The 25,788-nt window shown below is 35.1% G+C and overlaps 1 protein-coding gene across 1 annotated transcript in view; it reads left to right on the top strand.

The window, feature by feature from the left end:
• The window catches only part of lama1 (laminin, alpha 1), an 80,900-nt gene extending 55,146 nt beyond the window's left edge, over window positions 1-25,754 (top strand). The window contains exons 36-63 of the mRNA XM_058766072.1: window positions 663-819; window positions 1,654-1,864; window positions 2,635-2,751; window positions 3,513-3,676; window positions 3,748-3,886; window positions 5,132-5,234; window positions 5,316-5,432; window positions 6,554-6,736; window positions 7,661-7,815; window positions 8,668-8,811; window positions 9,596-9,729; window positions 9,820-9,967; window positions 10,036-10,160; window positions 10,771-10,921; window positions 11,340-11,484; window positions 11,572-11,713; window positions 11,803-11,917; window positions 13,058-13,210; window positions 13,955-14,106; window positions 14,972-15,142; window positions 17,027-17,210; window positions 19,414-19,520; window positions 20,013-20,202; window positions 21,427-21,579; window positions 21,762-21,915; window positions 21,985-22,118; window positions 23,048-23,264; window positions 23,359-25,754. Of these exons, the coding sequence (XP_058622055.1) occupies window positions 663-819; window positions 1,654-1,864; window positions 2,635-2,751; window positions 3,513-3,676; window positions 3,748-3,886; window positions 5,132-5,234; window positions 5,316-5,432; window positions 6,554-6,736; window positions 7,661-7,815; window positions 8,668-8,811; window positions 9,596-9,729; window positions 9,820-9,967; window positions 10,036-10,160; window positions 10,771-10,921; window positions 11,340-11,484; window positions 11,572-11,713; window positions 11,803-11,917; window positions 13,058-13,210; window positions 13,955-14,106; window positions 14,972-15,142; window positions 17,027-17,210; window positions 19,414-19,520; window positions 20,013-20,202; window positions 21,427-21,579; window positions 21,762-21,915; window positions 21,985-22,118; window positions 23,048-23,264; window positions 23,359-23,519 (4,226 nt within the window). The 3' untranslated portion in view covers window positions 23,520-25,754. The remainder of the gene's footprint in view (window positions 1-662; window positions 820-1,653; window positions 1,865-2,634; window positions 2,752-3,512; window positions 3,677-3,747; window positions 3,887-5,131; window positions 5,235-5,315; window positions 5,433-6,553; window positions 6,737-7,660; window positions 7,816-8,667; window positions 8,812-9,595; window positions 9,730-9,819; window positions 9,968-10,035; window positions 10,161-10,770; window positions 10,922-11,339; window positions 11,485-11,571; window positions 11,714-11,802; window positions 11,918-13,057; window positions 13,211-13,954; window positions 14,107-14,971; window positions 15,143-17,026; window positions 17,211-19,413; window positions 19,521-20,012; window positions 20,203-21,426; window positions 21,580-21,761; window positions 21,916-21,984; window positions 22,119-23,047; window positions 23,265-23,358) is intronic.
• The last annotated feature ends 34 nt before the right edge of the window (window positions 25,755-25,788 follow it).

Here is a 25,788-nt window from a genome sequence, read left to right as displayed (position 1 = left end):
GCTTAAATAAAATAAAAATATTAGATGGAAGACTTAAAAAACTTAAATGTATTTTATTTCCGTTAGTTGCCAAGGTAACATAAATTAAAATGAAGAAAAAAACCCATAATAAAATTACTAAAACTTAAACTAAAATTAAAACGAAAACTGAAAATCTAAAAATAAAAGCTAATTCAAATTATTAATGAATACTTTGGTAGTATATAAATAATACTGATAACACTGCGAAAACAGATTTATTTTGTTTTATTTTTATGTTATTTACACTTGTCTCAAAGGCTAATGCACCTAAAAACAATGTTGTTATCATTAAGTACAACTAAACAATTTTTTTTTATTATTATTAATTAATTGAAATAAATCTAAAATAAAATAAATATTAGATGGAAAAACGTCAACTTAAAAGTATGGAATACAAAAAACTTAAACTGAAAATATAAAAATAAAAGATAATTCAAACATATTAGTAAGTAATATAATATTACATAAATAATACTAGAACATAACCGATTATAATGAATAAAACTAATTATAATACCTAAAACAGATTCAATCTATCTAAATAAAAGATCTAGTCTGTTTTAGATGCATTACACTTTGAGTCAGTAACAAATATAATTTGATAAACACATGATCTGATTGCTCTCCTGTGATTGGCTCAGGCCTGATGGAGCAGCTGCGTTCAGTGAACGTGACGGTGAACGAGGGTCTGGATGAGATGAACAGCACGTTCCTGCTGCAGGAGACGGGCAGCTCGCTGGAGAAGATCAGGGCCTTCAATCTGACGCTCTGCAGCTCGACTGCGGAAGATGAGCTCAGGTATCAAACAAGATACACGTGTGACCTGCCCTGTGTGTGATGTAGTGCATATGTGCATCTCTTACATCTTTATTTGATCCTCTAACTCTAGCACTCTCTATTCTAATTCTATTTTATCTATTTGTCGACTTGACCCTCTAACACTTGCTCTCTCTATTCGTTTTCTAACTGCTTGTTTTCTTAAAAAAAGGCCTCTAACACTAGCTTTCTCTATTATTTTTATATATATATATATATATTAGTATTATATATATATTAGTGCTGTCAAATGATTATTCGTGATTAATTGCATCCAAAATAAAAGTTTTTGTTTACGTTATGTGTGTGTACTGTGTATATTTTTTATGTATATATAAATACACACACATGCATGTATATATTTCAGAAAAATGTTATGTTTATATATTAAATATATTTATATATAATATAAATTATATGGGTAAAAATATAGACATGTAAATATTTTCAAAATATATACTGTATCGTACATAGTACACACACAAAATTTGTGTAAACAAACACTTTTATTTTGGATCACTAATATATATATGTGCGTGCGTGTGTGTGTGTGTGTGTGTGTGTATATATATATATATATATATATATATATATATATATATATATATATATATATATATATATATATATATATATATTAAAATATAAAACAATGCTGCGTGTACTGTGTTAAGCTAACCGAGGCTTGCATATTATTGCTCTTTTGTTGGTTTTGATTGCTTCTATTGTCATCATTTGCAAGTCGCTTTGGATAAAAGCATCTGCTAAATGACTAAATGTAAATGTGTGTGTGTGTGTGTGTGTGTGTGTGTGCAGCTCTGCAGTGTCTGTGCTGGAGAAGGTTCAGGATAAGATGTCAAATCCCTTCAGTCACAACCGCTTCAGACAGGAGAACATCTCCACAACCCTCAGCAGATACACCCAGCAGCTCCTGCAGATCCAGGAGACCCTAAACACGGCCAAGAGCCACAACAACCACAGCCAACACCTGCTCAGAGACATCCAGACCAACCTCCAGACGCTCACTGTGAGTCACGCCTTCATCACGGGAGGATTCAGTTCATCAACGATACAGGAAAAATGTGAAATATTATTCTAATGTAAAACTGCTGTTTTCTGTGTGAATATGTGTTAAACTGTAGTTTATTTCTGTGATGCGCAGCTGTATTTTCAGCATCATTACTGCAGTCTTCAGTGTCACATGATCTTCAGAAATCATTCTAATATGCTGATTTGCTGCTCAACAAACATCTCTGATTATTATCAATGTTGAACACAGTTGTGCTGCACAATATTTTTGTGGAAACTGTGATACATTTTATTTTTCAGGATTCACAGATGAATAGAAAGTTCAAAAAGCAGCATTTATTTGAAAAGGAAATCTACTGTAACATTATAAATGCCTTTACTGGCACTTTTAAACCATTTAATGCGTCTTTACTGAATAATATTAATTTTTAATCTTACTTAACCCAAACTTTTTATAGTTTATAGTGTCAAAAATATAGTTTATTTCCACAAAAAAATATCGTTTTCAACATTGATAATAATCAGAAATGTTTCTTGAGCATCAAATGATTTCTGAAGATCATGTGACACTGAAGACTGCAGTAATGATGCTGAAAATACAGCTTTGAACACAGAAATAAATTACAGTTTAACACATATTCACATAGAAAACAGCTGATTTACATTAGAATAATATTTCACATTTTACTGTATTTGATCAAGTAAATGCAGCCTTGCTGAGCAGAAGAGACTCTTTTAGAAACATTAAAATTTGTAATTATTCACCAGATCTCCAGGAACAATGTCAGCAGTCTGAACCAGGAAGTAGAAACGCAGGTACAGGAAGCTCAAGACCTGCTGACCGATGCTCTCAATATCGCTGAAGACATTGGCAATGGCACGGCTGTAAGTGACCTTTCTACATCACTGAACTCTGTTTAGACATAAATGATATCGTGTCTGTAATTAACACTGCAAAAAAAGGCTTATCTTACTTAGTATTTTTGTGTTGTTTCTAGTCAAAATATCTAAAAAATTCTTAAATTAGGTTGCATTTGATAGATACACTGCAAAAAATGCTCTGGACAAGTAAAAATTATTGTCTTGTTTCCAGAAAAAACATGTCAAAATTATGTTGTTTTTTTTGCTTGAAACAAGCTAAATAATCTGCCAGTGGGGTAAGCAAAATAATTTTATTTCAAACAGAAAACAAGTTTATTTTATTTACCCCATTGGCACATTATTTTGCTTGTTTCAAGCAAAAACTCACTTAATTTTGACTTGTTTTTTTCTGAAATTTTTTTTTTAGATATTTTGGCTGGAAACAAGACAAAAAAATCTAAGTAAGAAAAGCAGTGTAAGCAAAAAGACAAAGATATTTAATCTTGTTTCCGGGGGGGGGGGGTTAAATTAAGTGCATTTTGCTTAAAACAAGAGTATTTTACTTACCTCACTGGCAGATCATTTTACTCGTTTTAAGCAAAATGCACTTAATTTAGTTTTTTTTTTTTTTTTTTCTTCCCTGGAAACAACACTAAATATCTTATGTAATTTTGCTTATCTAGTAAATGACTAGATAACTAGAAACAAGGCAAAAATACTACGTAAGATAAGCTTTTTTTTGTTGTTGTGTTAAGATGCATTTGTTTGTTTGTGTGTGGTTCCAGACTCTGGATGAGACGAGGAGTGATCTGGAAGGATGGAGTCCGGCTCTCAGGAAGCACGTGGACGCTTTAGTGATGGATTTGACCAAAAGAGACGCCCTACAGCTGGTGTACAGAGCCGAGGATCACGCGCAAGCTCTCAGCAAACAGGCACAAGCTCTTAACAGGTGCGTGACCCTCAGAATATCTCATAAATATCTAACCGATTATGAGACTGAATATGTTTGTTGTGGTTCAGTTCTCTGTCTGAGGTTAGATCTGCAGCAGTAAACGCCACCAGCGCCACTCAAACCAACACCAACATCAGAGAAAACACACAGCTGGCTGAAGATCTGGCCCACGCCGCCAATCAGAACGCTAGCTCCGCCCTCAATCAGGTACGCCAACCAATCAGAGCTTCAGGATACTGTTACATGAGGGTTTTCCAAATGACGAGCTAATAATTGATCAAAAGTAACTGTAAAAATAAACAATTAGGGCTACAATATAACTTCGATTTAATTATAGTATATAGTCTGTGGCACTGTGTTTATTTGCACATGTGCATCTGATAATAGTGTGTCTTCAGAGTAGCTCAATTCACAGTAAATGCTACTTACTATATATATAATTTTTAAATATTTTTATTTATTTATTAAAATATATGTATGTGTGTGTATATATATATATATATATATATATATATGTGTGTGTGTGTGCGTGCATGCGTGTGTGTGTATATATATATATATATATATATATATATATATATATATATATATATATATATACAGTATATATATATACAGTAGTTAACAATTGAAGTGGATCAATTATTAAAATATATGTATGTGTGTGTATATATATATATATATATATATGTGTGTGTGTGTGTGTGCATGCATATGTATGTATATATATATATATATATATATATATATATATATATATATATATATATATATATACAGTATATATATATACAGTAGTTAACAATTGAAGTGGATCAAAACCTTTCATCAAAGTTGTCTAAAACCTGAAACCAAAATGCATTCTTGTCTAATAAAAATATATATAAATATACACTGCTATTCAAAGTTTGGCATCAGTAAGATTTTTAAGTTTTTTGCTTATCAAGGCTGCATTTATTTAAAAAAAAAAAACAGTAATAAAAATCATTCTGATTTATTATCAATACGCTTATTTATTATCAGTTGTGCTGCTTAATTAAAAAAAAAAAAAAGAATTGTGATCCTTTTTTTAGGATTCTTTGAATAAAAAGTTCAAAAGAACAGCATTTATTAAAAATAGAAATCTTTCCTAACAATAGAAGTCTTACTGACAATTCTTTTTTATCAATTTAGCACATCTTTGCTGAATAAAAGTATCCATTTCTTTAAATTCTTTTTAAAAAATATATATTTTTAAACACTAACAAATAATAAAAACAAAAACAAATCACTTACTAAAAAAGATTAGATATTTTATCTGTTTACTTGCATGTCATGTGACAATGTGTTGCTGAATAATTGAAAAATTAACGTAAAATCATGGGGGACAATGCTATACATCATCATATATTCACGATTCAGGATGATATTAAAAAGCAGTGTTTAGTGATGCTGATGTGTGTTTTCTGTAAGACGTCAGAGTCCGAGCGCTCGCTGACCGAGCAGGGGACGACGGCGCTTCAGAAGAGCTCTGAGATTCTGGACTCCAGCGGATCTCTGAAGAACCACACAGAAGGTGAACACGCCACTCCAACCTGAAACCATTCATACAGAGGAATAATCAAACAATAACCATATTCCTGTCTGTGTGTTTCAGGGCTGGTGTTTAACGTCAGTGAAGTGACCGGCAGCTTGAATCTGGTTAGATTGAACATTCATAACTTCACACAGATGCTCCCAGAAGCCCTGAACATCCTGAGGAACCTCCCTAACGGTGCGTTAACCCTCGAGCGTCCTCGGGGAGCACCCATGGTGCGAGGACCCTATTGGAATTGCTCCGTTTATTATTATTTTCTTTTATTATATCTCATATATCTCATATAATGAGAGCACTATTGTAAAAATGTTGTGAATTCTTAGGGTTTCGCTGACATTTAATGCTATCTGCGAGGCATCCGTTACACATTTTCCCTGTGTGTTTTCATCAGTAATTATGACTGTTGAATGTCTGACTTCACTCTTGGTAATGTATCTATCTATGGCAAGATTCGATAATTCAGATTCTTACTCGGGGACACCCCTACACTCAGGACTCAGTACCAAAAATGTCTCCATTAAAACCAATATTTAGTTACTGTCACGAATCACTGCTGGAAGGAACGCAGGAGATGCGGAGAAGCATTAAACAGTCTTTTAATGAACGAACACACAGGAGTAAATCCACAACAGGAACGAGGAATGACACTCAAACCAAACTGGTAGACCTGATAAACACTGACTGAACGGACTTATAAACACAGAACAATCAGGGAAACACAGGTGCATGGAATGAAGGGAGAAACTGGGACACGGAGCACATGGGGAGGGAAAACACAACAAAAACACTCCAGGGGCCTGACATTTACAGTGCCATTTAGGCATTAAATTATGCATTCTTTATTAATAGCCTTTCATTCTCTTAGCAGTGCCTAGAAATGTTTACTATTTAAAAAAAAAAAAAAAAAAAATTTAAATATAGGTTTTTTTTTTTTACATTTTGGCATAATTGTTTTTAAATCAGACAGCACAAAAAAAATAATGCATCATAATTAATGATTTTTCTAATCACTGACATATGTTACACTGTAATAATAAAAAAATTTAAAAAGTGCTTAGCATTTAATATGTAGAAAATAATTGATTTATTTGTTTTTTGACTACAGCGGCATTGTGTTAAAATCCTGAAAATCAATTAATTTTTGGTAGTTATGATCAGGGCTGATGTTTGTAAAAAGAAAAAAATCAGTGAAAGCAGAAATATATAAAACAGATGTTTTTGTGCTCTTAAGTACCTCTCTGTAACTTTTTTTAATTGATGCGCTGGATAAATGAATAGCGGATGATTGTGTTTCTCAGGCAGCAGAGCTGAGGTCCTCGAGGCCAAGCAGCAGGCGGAAGCAGCGAATGCATCTTTACAGGAAGCTCTGGAGCGTCTGGAGGATTATCGTGTGAAGCTGGACGCGTCGTCTTCTGCTGTCGCCTCGGCCAATCACAGCATCAGGAGCACCATCCAGCTGGTCAGAGACTCAGAGGACACCGGTGAGGGATTGCACTAAACTCTCTTCATATGAGAAGAATAAAAACACATCTCTTCCATCTTTATTTGACCCTCTAACTCTAGCACTCTCTGTTATAATTCTAGTTTGTCTATTTGTTTAAAAAAAAAAAGGTCTCTAACACTAGCTTTCTCTATTTTTTTTCTATTCTATCTACTTATTTATTTTTATTATATGTATGTGTGTATATGCATACAGCCAAACCAAATATTATTCAGACACCAGATATAATTGTTTTACTAGTGAGTGCAGCGTGCATATCTATGTGTGAAATAAGTGAGGAGAGCAAAATAAAGTGAACTGTGACATATTACACCCAGAAATCCTTCATACAGTGGACGACCGGATCAAAAATGATTCAGACACTTTGAGCTGAGCGTGTTTTGCTGAAGTGTTTTTTCTTTAATTGTTAATGTGATCTTTTTACACACAGACTGAACAAAATAAGCATTTCTTGGTAATTGTTTGAGCTAAATTGGTTTTATCTAATTGTGTTCTTAACTTTAACAGCTGACAGCTATTCAACCGAATTCATTACATTCCTTTCTATCAAAGTTATTATCAAGATGAATTAGTTCTGACGCAGTTTAACTCATATTTTATTACCATTTTCTAAACTATAGCGAATAAACTGCGATATAATGTGAGAAATGTTGAAGGTGTCTGAATACATTTTGGTTTGACTGTGTGTGTGTGTGTGTGTGTGTGTGTATATATATATATATATATATATATATATATATATATTAACCTTGCTACATGTATTGTGTTAGGCTAACCGAGACTTGTTATAGCACTTGCATATTATTGTTCTTTTGTTGGTTTTGATTGCTTCTATTGTCCTCATTTATAAGTCGCTTTGGATAAAAGCATCTGCTAAATGACTAAATGCCGTCTCGGCCCTCAGCCAGCGCAGCCAGATCCAGACTGAGCGAGGCTCACCTGAAGACCGAGCGTCTGTTCGAGCGTCTGAAGCCGCTGCAGACTCTGGGAGAGAACCTGAGCAGAAACCTGTCGGAGATCAAAGAGCTGATCAATCAGGCTCGCAAGCAGGCGGCGTCGGTGAGTCTCGCGTCCCATGACTCAGAATAACACAGTAGGGCTGTCAAAAAAAAAAATCGAATTTCAAATATTCTTCAATTTAAAATAAAAATCCACATTCGAATGCAAAAACGTTGAATGTTAGGTGTGCGTCAGGCAGCTTTATCAGTGGAGCACGAGATGCGATGACGATGTAAGCGTCGTTGCATTATAATGCTTTTCTTGGCTTATCCAGTGGCTGCTCATTCAAAATATTGCAGAAAAAGAGAACATCAGTGCGGAGAAGATGTTGTTTACGTCAAAACTGAAACCAAGCCGTTCACACAGAACTCATTTTTATCATATTTTCTAGAGGGGCATCTAACACTCTCGCACAAGAGAGCCGCATGTTCAGAAAGCATGTAAAATTAATGTAAGTTCAACTTTTAAAAAACATATCTCGAGACTTTATAGCAGTTTCCATCCCACTGCATCTCATGTTTTTAAATAGAAAAAGTACTCTTTGTGATTGTTTTTTTGGTCCTTTGTATTAAACTATATGTACATGCGTGATGCTGTTTTGTTTCTAATTGTTTAAACAACTTAATTATATATGATTTATAAACATTATGCACTTTTTTCACAGATAGTCATGTTATTTTATTGCTTTGAAGAAACGTTCATTAGTAATATTTTGCTCGATGCGCCCTCTTGTGGCCTCAGGAGAGAAGCCAAAAGATTTTTTCCCCCTTAACTGAAATTATGTCTTTTAAATTAAAATATAATTAAAATATTGATCATATTTAAGTGCAAAATTAAAATTTAGTTTCAGCCGTTTTGACAGCCCTATAGCACAGCATTATAAACCAGCCGCTCACGCTCTGATCTCTGCAGATTAAAGTGGCCGTTTCTGCGGACCGGGATTGTGTGCGAGCGTACAGACCAGAGGTAACGTCCAGTAACTTCAACACACTCACGCTGACCATGAAGACCAGCGAACCGGACAACCTGCTCTTCTATATGGGCAGCAGCGCCAGCGTAAGTCAAATCAGATTACGTGAGATGCTCACTGTTATTTTAGTAGTATTTATATACTTTTTGTTATTTTAAACAAGCTTTTATTTTATATTTTCAGTAAGTAATTTTGTTATGTGCTGTTATGTCTTATAATATTACCACTGAGTTTTCTTTTTTTTTTCTTTTTTTCAGTTTTAGTTCAGTTTGTTTTTATTTATTTCCAGTTAATAATTTTAGTGATTCAACCTTAGTTTTATTGATATACTATTAAAGTCTAATAATATTTTAGCTTTTAGCTTTTATTTTATATTTTCAGGTTTAATTGTAATTTTGAAAATTATTTAGTAAAATAATTAATAATAATATTTATATAATTTGATGTATACATGTATATGTATGTGTATAGTTTTTCAAAAACATTTAGTTTTTTCATTTAATTTCAGTGATTTATCTTTAATTTTAGTATTATTTATACTATTATAGGTTTTATTAATTTTGAATTAGCTTTTATTTTTTATTTAAATTTTTACTTTAATTTTAGTTTAAGTTTCAATAATTTTTGGAGTGCTTTTGTCATTTTTATTTGTTAATTAATCTTACTATATATATATATATATATATATATATATATACATATACATATACATTTTTATTTTTTATTTATTTCCAGTTAATCGCTTTAGGGATTCAACTTATTTCAGCTGGTTTCTGAATAAATTGTTTTATGCATGCAGTATGTATGTTTGTATGTATATTCCAATGTTTAAAGTCTCAGTTTATGTGATGTTTATTCATATCACATCAGGAGGATTTTATGGCTCTGGAGATGCGTCATGGGAAGGTGTCCTTGCTGTGGGACACTGGCTCTGGACACACCAGACTGGAGTATCCCAACGTTCAGATCAACAACGACAAGTGGCACAGGATCAATGCAACGCGGTGCGTAACTCTCAGCACTGATGGGACGTTTGGGTTCTTCTCTTTGAATGACAGACTCTGACGTCCGGTTCTCCTGTGATTGTGCTGCAGGTTCGGGAGACATGGGACCCTCACCGTCCAGCAGACAGACTCCGAGCCGCTGCCCGCAGTGAAGACCACAGCGTCCGGCTCCTCCACCGTGATGGACATCAGCAGATCCACCTGGGTGTTCGTCGGGGGCCTCGGCGCTCAGGTGAAGGTGAGATGAAGATCCGGCTGCTGTTCCTCTGTGTTTGGCCCTGTTTACATCGCTTGTGTTTTTCCCAGAAATCCCCAGCGGTGAGAGTGACCCACTTCAGAGGCTGCATGAGCGAAGCGTCGCTCAACGAGAACAACATCGGCTTGTGGAACTACGCTGAGAGACAGGGAGAGTGCGGCGGCTGCTTCGTGAGGTGAAACACACCGCTCACCCACCCTAGCAACCATATATGACACCTAGCAACCACTGAAAACACCATAAAAACTGCCTGGGAAGCACAAAAAAACACCCTAACAACTGCCTAATGACAAACTAGCAACCCACAGAACACCCTAGAAACTGTTTATGACACCTAGCAACTGCCTAATAACCACCCAGAACACCCTAGCAACCACTTAGCAATGCCCTAGCAACCATATGTGACCCTTAGCAATCACTGAAAACACCCTGGCAACTGCCTAGCAACCACTTAGCAATAACCTAGCAACTATCTGACACCTAACAACCACTGAAAACACCATAATAGCTGTATAGGTCCCGCAACACCCTAGCAACCACCCAACGCACCCTAGCAACCACTTAGCAATGCCCTAGCAACCATTTATGACACGTAGCAACCACTGAAAATGCCATAATTGCCTAGCAACACCCTAGCAACCATATATGACACCTAGCAACCACTTGAAAACATCCTAGCAACCACCTACACTCCGGCCCTGTTTCCAGCTAGTCTTCAGATGTGTTTTTGATGAGCGGTAAATGGAAACGGTCACTGACGCTCTTTCGTGTTTCTCGTCCATCAGTCCGCGCACTGAAGACACGTCGTTCCACTTCGACGGCAGCGGTTTCTCTGTGGTGGAGAAGTCTCTGCGCTCCATGTCCACCAGCGTGGTCATGTTCTTCAAGACTCTGTCTCCGAACGGCCTGCTGCTGTATCTGGCCTCCAACGGCACCGTACGTTCACTTCTCACCTCCTTACACTCCTCTCAAGCGCTCCTCAGCAGCTCACTCATTTACATTACATTACATTTAGTCAATTAGCAGACGCTTTTATCCAAAGCGACTTACAAGTGAGAATAATAGAAGCAATCAAAATAAGTGCTATGACAGTTAGCCCAACGCAGTACACGTTGCAAGGTTTTTGTTTTTTTATAATTATATAATAAATAAAAAGAAAACAAAAAGAATAGAGAAAGCTAGTGTTACAGGCTTCTATTTTTTAAAAAGAAAACAAGCAGTTAAAAAACATAGTTTTTAAAATAATTATATAATAAATAAAAAGAAAACAAATAAATAGAATAGAGAAAGCTAGTGTTAGAGGCCTTTTTTAAAAGAAAACATTCAGTCTCTCTCTTCTCGTCTGCGTTTGTAGAGAGACTTCCTGTCCATCGAGCTGGTGGAAGGGAAGGTTCACCTGACCTTTGAACTGGGCTCCGGAGCGCTGACCTTGACCTCCAGCAGAACATACAACACCGGCAGCTGGTACAGAATCGCTCTGCAGAGGAACAAGCGCCGAGGTGCCGCTCTGATCTCGTATCAATTACGTCTTGTAGGTTTCTCATGAGGTTTAAGCTCACAGGAAGTGATGCGTGTTGTGTCTGCAGGTCATTTATCGGTGATGGCCGCTGATAACCCCTCCGAGCGAGAGGTCATGGAGGCGGAGTCTCCGGGTTCGGCCTCTGACCTCAATCGCTCTGACCTCGACCCCATCTACATCGGTGGATTACCGGCCTCTCGACCAATCAGGTGAGAGCAAACTCTCTGAAGACGCGCTGCGGTCACTTTATTTGGGTCATTGTTTGTACTGCGTGTGAATTTGTTGCGGACGTTTGCAGGAGGCAGGTCGTGGCTCGCTCTTTCGTCGGCTGTATGAAGAATGTGGAAATCGCTCGAACAAACTTCGATCTGCTCAGAGAGTCGTACGGAGTGAAGAAAGGCTGCGTCCTCAAGGTACAGCATCACATGAAAATCTAAGAATTCAACCATAAAAATGTACAATTAAAAGAAAAGAAAATGAATTAAGAGGTAAAAATGTCAAATTTAAATCATTTTAAAATTAAAACACTTCAAAATAAAACACTTAATATAAATATTAAATGGTAAAAATAAATCATTTTGAAATAAAAAGAATAAAGAAATAAAATTAAAATAAATAATTTTAAAAATAAAACACTGAAAATTAATTAATAAAAATGTAAAATTTTGTGGGGTTTTGTGTATTTAATGGATTCTTGTCTGTTGAACTGCAAAACTAATTTGAAGGCGAGTTTGTCTTCAGCTTTAATTCATTAATTAAATTAATCAGTTCACTCATTAAGCCACAATTATTGTTAGCAGGACTAAAATGTACTTGAAAAGTACTGCATTTTTATTGCCTTTCATTTTTGTTATTGTGGTATAAAACAAAGGATACTGAAATAGTAAGTTTGTAAAAAAAAAATATTATTACTATAATAATGTAATATTTATAATATTAATATACAGTAGTCAACATTTGAAGTGGATCAAAACTTTTCATCATATTTGTCCTAAAACCAAAACAATACCGTTCTTGTCTTGATGAACAACTTTAATGAACTTTTTTGATCCACTTCAAATGTTGAGTACTGTATTTATATTTATCATTACTAAATTAATTTATTACTAGATTATTGGAAAGCCCCTTAATTAAGTTTGAACCCCTTTCATTTTCTTTGTTTAAATCTGTAAAATACTGTCAATATAACATATTATCAATATCATAATTTTAGATGAAAATATATATCTAAAACTCTAAAATATTAAAATATGATCATTTAACATGATTACTATAATAATTTTAGATTAAAATATATAATATCTCAAACTAAAATATTATCTATATAACATATTACTATAATAATTTTAGATTAAAATATATAATATTAATATTTTTTTCTAGACTATTATTAAAGATTATTCTAAACTCCCCTAATTTTTATATTCTTTGACCCTTGTCTTATAATACAAACACAAACATAGAAATGTAAAGTTGTGATGATTATCTCCAGGAAGGTTAAGTATAATTGAAGGAGTTTTTCTGATTTGGAGGATTTGTTGCCGTGTTTGCAGCCGATCCGCAGCGTGTCGGTGTTCGGCGGAGGTTTCCTGGAGATGCCCGCCGTGCTCTTGGCTCCTCAGACGGAGATCATGAGCAGCTTCTCCAGCAGACGCGAGCGAGGCGTGATCCTGGCGGGTTTCAGCTCGCGTCGACACACGCAGCAGGTCGGTTCAGTCTTCACAGCATCATCTGTGTGTGTGCGTGCGTGTGTGTGTGTGTGTGTTTGTGTGTGTGTGTGTGAGAGCGCGTGTGTGAGACCGCGCGTGTGAGAGCGTGCGTGTGTGAGAGAGTGTGTGTGTGTGTGTGTGTGTGTGTGTGTGTGTGAGAGAGTGTGTGTGTGTTTGTGTGAGTGAGTGAGTGAGTGTGTGTGTGCGTGCGTGTGTGTGTGTGTGTGTGTGTGTGTGTGTGAGTGTGTGTGTGCGTGTGTGTGTGTGTGAGAGAGTGTGTGTGTGAGTGTGTGTGTGAGTGTGTGTGTGAGTGTGCGTGTTTTTGTGAAAAGTCAGGACATAGATGTGTATAATGACGAGGGTATGGCAGGTATTACAAGCTGAAGGTGACATCTCAGGACATTGACCCATGACCCCACTTTTCAAAACGCTTATAAATCACTCAGAATGAGGTTTTTTTGGGGAAAGTTGAAATGCACAGTCTCCTGTAAGGGGTAGGTTTAGGTGTAGGGTTGGTGTAGGACAATAGCACATACAGTAAGTACAGTATAAAAACCATTACGCCTATGGGATGAACCCACTTTTCACAAAAACGGACGTGTGTGTGAGTGTGTGTGTGTTTGTGTGAGTGAGTGTGTGTGTGTGTGTGTGTGAGAGTGTGTGTGTGTGTGTGTGTGTTTGTGTGAGTGTGTGTGTGAGTGTCAGATTGCTCATGTGCTTCATCGGCTGCTCTTCTCTCAGTCGTTCCTCCTGGTGACGCTCGTGTCTGGATCGCTGGAGGTTCATGTGGGCGTGGCTGAGGGCGGAGCCGTGCACAAAGCCGTCGTCAAATCACAGAACGGCTCCTTCAGTGACGGACAGGAGCATTCGCTCATACTGCAGAGGAACAAAAGGTCTGTTACACACAGAGCAATATTACACAACCTTCATACTAAATATACAGGTTGAAATGTAAGTTTTGCATATAAAATTCCCCTTCATTGATGACACAGTTTTAACAAAATTAATGAGATTCATATTTAACAGTCATACATCAATGAAACAGGTCAGATTTCTGTGTTAATTATGATTTATAGTGTTAATATAGTGTTAATAAACTGTTTTACATAAACAGTAACCAGCTTTATATATTTATCATCAATAAATCCAGTTTGTTTCAATTATTTTAGAATCATTGACAAACTCTATTTATTTTCGAGATTTTGAAATTTATTTGTACATATTGCATTTTCATTTTCATTTTAGTCAAAGTTTTAGAAATTTTGTTTGTTTTTGGCATTTGTATTAGTAGTTTTTTTTTAATGTGTATATAATTTTTATTAATTCATATTTCAGTTTTAATTATTTTAGTACATATAGTTAAACTAAATGAAAATGAGAAATGTTGCCTTGAAAACTAGCTGAAATAAAATAAGTAAAAAATTTATTTCGGTTAATGTTTACTTTATTTCAAGTAATGATAATGTTTTTTTTATTGATTTATTTTTCATTTTAGTTAACTATAATAGCTATAATTGATTTTAAGCAGTTTGAATGAATGCATTCTGAAAATATGGTTATTTAAATAAAATAAAATCAAATAGATGCAAATATTTACATTATTTAATTTATGTTAAAACTGTGTTATCCAAACGGATGGAAATTTTACATGCAATTCAAATGCATAAATCTGAATATGTTTTGAGTGTATTGGGATGTGGTTTTAGTAGCGTGTGGGTTGAGCTCAGTCGGTCTGATTTCTGCGTGTTTTTTCTTCAGGTCCATCGCAGTGTTTGTGGACGAGCTGAGCCAGGCGACGCTGAAGCTGGGCTCGTCTGCAGATAAAGCTCTGGCTCTGGAGCAGCTCTTCATCGGCGGCGTTCCTCCAGGAGAGACGGGATCCAGCGACTCCTTCTACGGCTGCATCAGGAACACGGCGGTGGACGGCATGTGAGTGACACACACACACACACACACACTATTCATTCAAACACATCTACGACTTAGAATGGAATACTGTCACAGAATACCTTGGCATAGTTGAATAATAAGAGTTCTGTACATGGAAATGACATACAGTGAGCCTCAAACACCATTGTTTCCTCCTCCTTATGTAAATCTCGTGCGTGCAGAAGACCACTTAAAAAGAGGCGAATCCCAACATAACACCGATGTGACGTTACAGTCAGGATCATTAATGTTTACGCCCCCAACATTTGCATAACGTATTCCAGCCCATGTTCTAGGCCAGCCGAATCATCGATGCAGTGCTGCCAGATATTGCTATTAAAACAAACAAAAACCAATAAATAAAAATCTAAATTATTTCAATGTTTTTGCAATTAAGATAAGATAAAGATATCGCTGACCCTAAACTGCAACGTCCTATTTTATTAACTTTCTAAAGTGTCAAAAAAAGTGGAAAAGACAAGTCCAAAAACGCTTATAACAGCTGGATCTGGCAACACAGAGGCTGCGTCCGCGTCCTCACACACAACTCTCTCTCAAGCCTCGTTCACTCGTAGCGATCATGTTCATACCTCGGACGCTAAACATTCTTGCAAAATCTCTCAAAATCTGTATCTTCGTCTGATACAGGCTCTAATCTCTCCATCGTTCGCGCCGGACAGTAGAGATCTGTGTGAGCCACTGAAATGAGCCGCGCTGTGAAACAGCCAATCAGAGCAGAGCTCAATATTATTATTCATGACCCTTCCAAATAAGCCAATAACAGAGCGTTTCATTCTAGGGACAAATCCTAGGGTTGTAAATGGACATGTAAAACTGTTTCTGGAGAATTTTTGCTCTTAACTAAGCCACATACCTTCTATGTAGATATCAGAGAACAATTTAAAATATTCTATCAATGCATTCTAATGCAGCTTTATAATACAGACGTGTGAGACTGTCCCTCGCAGAACGGGGGACAGTACTGCAACGGAACAGTGATGTCATCAAATGGTAATACTTTGATATATATATATATATATATATATATATACCATGGTACTGATTAATATATTCATTTGAAAACCATATTGCTGCCAAGGTAAATGTCCAAAGCAAAACCGTATTTCTATAGTGTAATTTATTACTTAAGGTGTATGTCAAAAGTGTTTAAAATGACACTGCTATTGAACTAAACTAAATTGAGCAAAATAATGCAACGTTGTTGTTTTTTATTTTTGCAATGTTATTTATTTTATCATTGATATGCTATTATAGTTTTTGTTAATATTTTGAATTTAATTTTATGTTTGTATTTTCAGTTTTGACTTTAATTTTAGTTATAGTAATTTTGGTTTCTGTTTTTGTCTTTATTTATTTATTTATTTTTTTTTAAATATTACTATTTTGCTTTAATTTAAAATTTTCTTCTTTTTTTTAAATCATATTTATTTGTCTATTTTTTATTAATTTTTATTTTAGTCTTAATTTTAGTTATTTTAGTACTTAAACTAAATGAAAATGATATATATTGCCTTGGCAACTAGCTGAAATGACATAAGTAAATTTTATATTTATTTATTTCAGTTAATGTTTACTTTTATTTCAAGTAGCAAAAATGTTTTTGGCCTTTAGTTTTAATTATAACATTATAACCCTGTTATAATGACTTTATTGTCTTCTGTGGAGCTGCTTTACAGCTGAAATTGAGTTTGTTTCATAATTGATGAATTTTGCAACAGTATCACTGTTATTTTCTTGTTTATGCTTCTTTGAAACAATCTGTATTGCATGAAGCGCTATATAAATATAGAAAGTTAAGTACAGTATAATGAAATATAATCAGCTGCAGGTTGAATGACTGTGGAGGTGTGATGCGTGTTTCAGATTGTTGGATCTGTCCGCTGCTCTGCGCTACGAGAACGTGGACATGGACAGCTGTTTGCTGGAGGAGAGACCCAAACGTGTGGTTCTGCCTGATGAGCTGGAGGCGGAGCCGACCTCTGACCCCTCCATGCGACCCCTGTCACCCCCGGCGGAGCTGAGCACGCTCACACACAGCAGCAGCAGCGTGAGTCAAACACACACACACACACACACACAGTGTTTCACACACACACACACACACACACACACCTGCAGATACCTGAGTGGAGCGAACATGTTTATAAATATTTATACAACAAATAGATTTGTATTTATATACATCTCTGAAAAAACTTATTATTATTTATATAAATTAAATCTAAACAAAATACAATCTATAAAATATAAAAAACTTCAGTTAGTTGCCAACACAACATTTCTCATTTTTATTTAGTTTAACTTTATGTACTTAATAGAACTATAATAGTATCCCAATGATGCTAAAATAACACTGGTTTGATTCTGTCTCTGATCCTATGTTTTATTTCCTAATAAAGTCATGCAGCTTTATTTACTCACCAAAGAACATTTTTGCTCACGTCTGGTGTTTGCTGAGTGTTAATGTTGGACCCTGTTTGACACATAAACGAACATGTGATAAATGAGCATGCAGAGCTGATGATGCAGCTGTAACGATCACAGTTTACACTGTTACAGGGTTCATACGAGGTGCAATTTAAGTGAAATTTAAGTCCTGGAAAACCCCTGAAAACAGCCATATTTATGAAAAGGTACTTGAATTTTTAAAAGGCAGTATATATGAAATTACTGTTCATTTTTGTTTTCGATTAAAACGATCTTTTCATGCAAAATTAACAATGCTGCATGTGTTAAATACCATTTCTCCCAGCTTTCGGAGCACACGAGATCTCGCGATATTACTCCTCGAGGTGAAAAGCGTTCTGGCGATATCAGTATAAAGTTATGTTTACGGTAAAACCTTTGATAGTGCTTGCTCGGTCTTTTATTGCATGTGCTGTTTGTTTGGGTTTCATTTGGGAACGCATGTAAAGTCTGACGCGCTTATAAATATGCGATTTGTTGTACGTCACTATTTAAAAATAAAAGTCGCTCTGAGTTTGCTTGTGTCCAAATATTAAAATTAAATAGATTTAAACGTCCTCGAATCACACATCACCAGGTGGTTGGCGCCCTCTGCAGGTATTTGTATAATACATAATATACTAAATATATTCATATTATATAGGCATATTACATTATGTATTTTAACAGTGTTGTTCAATAAAACCATGTAATTACTTGGTTTTGATACTTTATTTGAACCAATTATGATTGCCTCATCATTATTTTATATATAAATATAGTCATATTAAAGTCTTTTTTTCACTTAGGTCTATTTTTATCACTAAAAATGATCATATTACTTAATTACTTACTTAAATAATCAGTAGATTACTTGATTACCAAAATAATTGTTAGTTATGGTCTTAGATTAGTTAAAACATTTCAAAATACAACTGCATTTTTTTTTTTTTTGCATTTTGTGATTGAAAATTTCTTTAAAATAGTATTAAAATATTAATGTCTGTATTTTGTCTCATCTCATGAGCTAAATGTATTGTCACGCCCCTAGCGTCTACAAGCATGATATAGCTCATAATTTTCCAAGTGTATGATATAGCTTTCATTCATTCAGGTCAATCATGTATTCATAAAATAAGGAAAGCATAACTTTGCCATAGTGTCCCTTTATGCTAAAGTGACCACAGTCATTGCATGCTTTGCTTGTGCTGCACTTTATTTGTACCACTTTGTTTTATTAGTTTATGTATTGTAATTTGAAAGATAATAGGAATTTTGTTTGATAAGTGAGATCTCTGAAAAAAAAAAATTAATGTTGCAGTTTCTGTACAAACCCTGCTGTTAGTAAATAAGCACAGAATCCATATGTGACCAGTTTTATTTTAGTATCACTGAGATTCTATTATAGTTTTTATATATATTTTTTCTGTATTTTTTGGTTTCATTTTAATTTTAGTTCAAGTTTTAAATTTTATTTGTATGTTTTTGTCATTTTTATTAGTGTTTGTTTTTTTTATATATGTCTGTATAGTTTTTATTCATTTTAATTCTGTTTTAGCACAAGTTAAACTAAATGAAAATGAGGAATGTTGCATAACAAAAATGTTTGTGGTTTTAGGTGACATGAATAGCTCTTTATTTGACGCACTGAAATCAAAGGTTTCGTTGTCATTATGACATTATGACATTGAGTCGTGTGACATTCTTCAGATAGTTTCTGTGAACACAGAACATGTGTTATTCACGTCTGTAACATTGTAAGAATGTCATACCTGTCTCACGCCCTTATATGGTCACTTCCTCAGTGTGCGGCGGCGGATCACACAGAAACCATCCCACAATCCCTGCAGTTTGGACTGTCTCGACACAGTCACGTGATCATGGGCTTCAAGAATAAGACCGTCAGAACCAGGTAAACCTGCCTTAAACAGAGCCATCGGCTCATAATGATCACAGTTTACTGCATGCATCTCAATCAGTGCATTACATCATCATTAGGATTCACAGTAAAATAATATAAAATTAAATATTACAAATATTATCAAATTAAATAGGATGAAATATTTGTTTCCATTTATTCAGTGATATTATAGTTAAGTAAAACTAAAACCATGAAAAATATATATACGTATATAAAATATATATATATATATATATATATATATATATATATATATATACGCACACAAACACAATATATGCAATTAAATTATTAAAAAATGTTAAATTAAATATTATAAAATTAAATGGGATAAAATAAGTTTATACCTAGTATGTGATGAACTATCTATTTCTATTTTAAGCAGTCACATATACAAGATGTTTGACAACTGAAAGAAGTTGACCGTGACAGACGCTCTCATAGATCTTAATTTAACATGTTGTTGTCTGTTCCTCGTCTCAGTTTTGTGGTGAAGCTGTCCGTTCGGACGTTTGCTCACAGCGGCGTTCTCTTCTACTTGGCCAACGCAAACCAGCATGATTACGCCGTTCTGCAGGTGCAGGGGGGGCGTCTGCAGCTGTCATGTGACCTGGGGAAAGGCCCCGCCCACACCTCGCTGACCACGCCCATCAACGACGGCCTCTGGCACACCGTGAGTCCTGATCACATGATAGCTTTAACCCTCTCAACCCTGATACATCATATAATATGACAAAAATAAAAGCTTTTGATATTTGCTCCATCAGGCTTTTATGGCTCATATAGTCTGATATAGTGAGAATATGGAGGAAAATCTGCTTTAATTTTATTCAGAGACTCAAACTGAGCAAAAATATGCAATTCGGTGCAGATGCTGATATTTATGTGCTGAAATTCTGCTGCTTGTGATGTAAATCACTGAGATCTTTCTAACAGCGCAGCAGACACTGACAAAAGGATCACTCTATATCTCCAGTAATATGTTTTAGTAAGATGAGACTGAAATGATCCAAACATATAATGCAATGCAATGCGATGCTGATTGAGAGATGAAGAAATAAACGCTCCTCAGAAGATGTGAGATGAAGATCATTCCTCCGCTGAGGAACAGTGAAAGTAAAGCTCCTCAGAAGATCCTGATGATCAGATTTGAGTCGCTCTGATGTTTCTAGAAAATGATTGATGGAGAATCAAGTAAAGCTGAGCTGCTTCAGTCCAGTAAGTGTTCATCTGGAGACATGACTGCAGTTATTCTGACGCTTACTTGATCAAAATCAGTCAAGATTTGACACTGAAGCAGCCGCTGAAGCTGGACGCTTCTACAATTACACTAAAAGAGCTTTTACTGGATAAAACACTAAACTATCAACCAGAGACAGGTTTAACAGCAGAGTTTGATGATTTAAAGGCCTTATGATATGATACAGTAGGGTTTAAACATGTTTTCAGCTTCTAGTTTTATAGACTGAATTTCACAAATCCATGTCCAGCTCATGTTTCACTCCACAAATCAATAAAAAACAGCAAAGTTTGATCATTTGTCTGAGATACAACTATTTGAATATCTGGAATATGAGGGTGCAAAAAAATCTAAATATTGAGAAAATCACCTTTAAAGTTGTTCAAATGAAGTTCTTAGCAATGCATATTACTAATCAAAAATGAAGTTTTGATATATTTACGGTCGGAAATGTACAAAATATCTTCATGGAACATGATCTTCATATCCTAATGATTTTTGGCATAAAAGAAAAATGTATAATTTTGACCCATACAATGTATTGTTGGCTATTGCTACAAATATAGCTGTGCTGCTTATGACTGCTTCTGTGCTGCAGGGACACATGTGTGACAACGAATGAGATTTGTTTACAGTATGTCTGCTGTGTTTGTGCAGGTGAAGGCTGAGTTCAGTAAGAAGACGGTGATGGTCAGTGTGGACGGAACTGAATCTGACCGCACACCCATTAAAGGACACACGCTGGACGTGGAGGGGAAGTTGTATCTCGGCGGACTTCCTGCCACATACACCGCCAAGAGAATCGGAAATGTAACTGACCTCAAAACACGTTGTACTCCATATATTCAATAATACAATATTACAATACTATAACAAAACAACCCCTTTGCTTGGTTTAGCAAAAATACAAAAACATAAAACAAATATATATAACACAAAATATATATAAGCGTCAGCCTGTTTGACCGATCCTAACCTGTGTTGTTCTTCAGGTGACACACAGTCTGGCGGCGTGTGTTCAGGACGTGACGTTTAGCGGCGTCCAGATGAATCTCAGCGCTGCGCTGTCGTCTCACGCCGCCGGTTCCTGCTTCAGACGCGCTCAGGACGGCAGCTTCTTCAGCGGCAGCGGATACGCCGCTTTCAGTGAGTCTGACGCGTAATGATGAATGATGAGTGCTCAGAACGCAGGCTGACGTCTCGCTCTCTCCGCAGTGAAAGAGGGCTATAACGTGGGCTCGGACGTCATGGTCAGTCTGGACTTCCGCTCCACGGCGCCGGACGGGGTTTTGTTGGGAATCAGCAGCACTAAGGTGGACGCCATCGGCCTGGAGCTCATCAACGGACAGGTTAATATCACCAACACCTTTATATAATATATATATACATATATTCTGTTTTCATTTTAATTTTTTTTTAGTAATTTTGTCTTTTTTTTTTTTTTTTTTACATTTATCTATATAGTATTTATTCATTTTTATTTTTTTTATTATTTTATGTATTTTAGTTTTTATGAAATTTGTCTATATAGTATTTTTTTTTTGTTTTTTTTTTTGTATATTTTATGCATTTTAGTTATTTATGCATTTTGTTTTAATGCAGTTTATCTATACAGTATTTATTAGTTTTATTTTATTCAGTTTTAGTTATTTTATGCGTTTGAGTTTTTTTGTGAAATTTGCCTATATAGTGTTTTTTATTATTTCTATTTACTAGGTTTAGTTATTTTATGCGATCTATATAATATTTATTAGGTTCAGTTTAAATTATTTTATGCATTTTATGTAATTTGTCTGTATAGTATTCATTTTTATTTACCAGGTTTAGTTTATTTGGTTTCAGTTATTTTATGCAGTTTACTTATTTTATGCAATTTGTCTAAATATTTTAATTTTATTTATTAGTTTTACTTATTTTAGTTATTTTATGCAGTTTGTCTATAAAGTATTTATTCATTTTTATTTACTAGTTTTAGTTTGTTCTTTGATGCAATTTGTCTATATATTTATTTTAGTATGTCATCTTAAACTTAAATATTTAAAATAAAATTTCCCTTTCTTCTATATATTTGTTTCTTTAATTTTTTTTTTTTAAGTTATGATTTTTTTTGTTAATGGTTTTAGTTCAGTTAACAATAATAACTCTGGTCCGTTCACACATCTACTTCCCCTCTTTGTTTGTTTTTATCATTGGCTGTTATTTCCCGGAGCTCCTCATGTGGTTTCCAGAGTTTCTCTGGTGTTTGCTGATGGTTAATAGCGTGCTCGTCCCGTCACAGGTGGTGTTTAACGTGAATAACGGCGCGGGTCGGATCGCGGCGAGCAGCAGGAGCGCTGTGTCCATGTGTGACGGCCGCTGGCGGACCCTGGTGGCCAAGAAGCAGAAGCACAGCTTGAGTCTGACCGTAGACGGCGTGACGGTGACCGCGGAGAACCCGTACTCATCCTCCACCTCAGCCGAGACCAAAAACCCCATCTATGTGGGCGGATACCCAGGTATGGAGTTTGAGTCTGAGCACTGATTTAATGCAGTCGAGTCAGTTTCTGGTGTTATGGTGGATCTGATCCGTGTTTCTCTGTTCTCTCGCAGCGGACGTGAAGCAGAACTGTCTGAGCTCCAGAGAACCGTTCCGCGGCTGCATGAGGAACCTGCGGGTCTTTAAGGGTCACGTCACCGACGTGCTGGACTTCAGCGCCGCCTTCGCTCATCCGCACGTCATCCCTCACTCCTGCCCGGATAACGCTGCGTAAACGCCTCCGGTTCATGCAAACACAGCTCAATCCATTTGTACTGAGAAGGTCTTAAATAACGTTTGTGAATTTTGACTCGCAACATGTTTAGATTTCAGGGTTTCTGCGGCTCTTAAAAAGCCTTAATTCACCCTTCCACAAATTAAAGCCTTAAAAAAGTCTTAATTCAGAGCAGAAAGTCTTAAATTTAAAAAGTTGTGGCATTAACTGTTGCATGCACTGAAAAAATAAATAAATCCTCAGTATTTCTGTCTTGTTTTCTAGTACAAATCTTTAAATCAAGACACATTTACTGGAGATGCGGAATGAAGACATGAAGTCTGAGAAATTAAAATTAAGTGAGTTTACGCTTAAATCAAGAAAAATGTCAATACTGTGTGGAAAATGTTTTACTTTTGAATGAAGTTAATTTTTGGAGCCTATTAGCAGGTTTTTGTACTTGTTTTAATCATAAAATAATTTTTTTAGATCAATGGAAAAGTACATTTTAGTAAATAAAGCTTGTATTTACGACTTTTCTTTTTGTATTGTGACATTATTTTAATGAGATTTAAACATTCAAATTCTTGTAAAGATGTTTTTTTTTTTTTAAATCAATAAAGAAAAATAAATATTATTATTGTAATAAATCAGGGCATTTTACTTATGTTCAATATTAATTAATGAACAATATTTATGCTCAATCATGATTCTCATTGGTCTCATTTCTGTCATTTTTACAGTAAAAATAAACTTAATATATTAAATCAGTCAAGTTAAAGGAACTACAACAATATCAGATTTTTAGAAAACGAGACTTCTTATCTTGCATCATTTCGCTTCTCAAGTAAATGTATCTTGATTTAAGAATCCTTCAGACATTTGCGCTGGAAAAATGCCAAAAGTACTGAAGAAGAACGGAGTGTAAAAGTCATTTCCATTTTCTAGTGTTTGAAAGCAGAGCTATTTTTTTGGTAAAAATGATTTTAAAAGTAATGGAGATCTGTTGGAAGTTTTTAATTACAAATCCTGAAGTGTTGCTAATAAACCTCACCATGATCCCTAGACATTTACATTACATAGAGATCATACTGACTCCAATTTATTCCTTACATTTTCTGTACTTGTTCTTAAATGTCCTTCACACAGCCTGCAGAAACCCTGCTTGTTAATAAAACACTGGTTGTTTCTTAGTTGAGTGTTTCGCTTGTTTTACTGGTGATGAAATTTCCGACTTGTCGGCATTCCTTCACTATCAGAAAGATTGCAGAACATTCCAGAGCGCTGATCCCGAGATACACACACACACACACACACACACAGCAGGTGGTTTCACGTGTTTTAATCGGGTTAGTTTCATAATGACCTGTCGTTTCACCCGCTATTACAACATGACTAGTCATAGTTTAGCAATACATTCTCATGATATGAAGTCTATGATATGGCTACATGTTCTTCATAATACTCAGAGACTTCATGTTATGAAGAGGTTTGGCCGACTCGTTTTGGTTTTGATGAAACAAGGCTATAAAGTAATGTTCTGAAGGCTTTAAATAACGGTAAAATGCTTCAATGTAACGCTCAATATGATAAAACACATTCATCATGAGGAAAATAAATGATCTTCAACAACACAAATCCAGTTAACAACAGCAAAAACATGTTATATAAAAAAACAAATAAAAAAAACAGGTGAACTTTCTAGTACATCATACATAAAAATAGCTTTTAGAGTAAAAAAATTAATTCAGAGCATCAAAGAGAATGAGGATGAGGATGAGGACGTGTTATTGGCAGACATTGAGAACATGATATAAGGTAAAACATCATCCAGTGAAATTTCAAAGGTGGTTTGGCTTTGTTTCTGTAGTTCGTGAACTTTAATGTTAACGAGTCCTTCATTAATCCGGTTAGCGTTGGATGATGTTGGCATTAATATTTATCTGTTTTAAATAGAGGTAATATTGACCCATGTTGATGAATCTCACAAGAACACATCCAGCTCATATTTCACACCGAAACCCAGCGCCAAACATTAATTTAGCTTTGCTTTTAGTCAATAAAGACTTTTTTAGGAGATATATATAGTGGCATTATTTTAATGAGAATTAGAAATTCACATTCCTGTAATATATAAATGTGTGTATGTGTATAAATATATATTTGTGTGTGTATGTATGTATATACTATATATATATATACACACATATACACAGAATATATATATATAATTAATATTTATATAATACATCAGGGCCTTTAACTTATGTTCAATATTCTCAATTCTGTA

The sequence above is a fragment of the Onychostoma macrolepis genome, chromosome 24 (genome assembly GCF_012432095.1).
Source record: "Onychostoma macrolepis isolate SWU-2019 chromosome 24, ASM1243209v1, whole genome shotgun sequence".
Taxonomy (NCBI): Eukaryota; Metazoa; Chordata; class Actinopteri; order Cypriniformes; family Cyprinidae; genus Onychostoma; species Onychostoma macrolepis.
The sequence above is the reverse complement of the archived record's forward strand: the minus strand, read 5'-3'. Positions and strand labels throughout refer to the sequence as shown.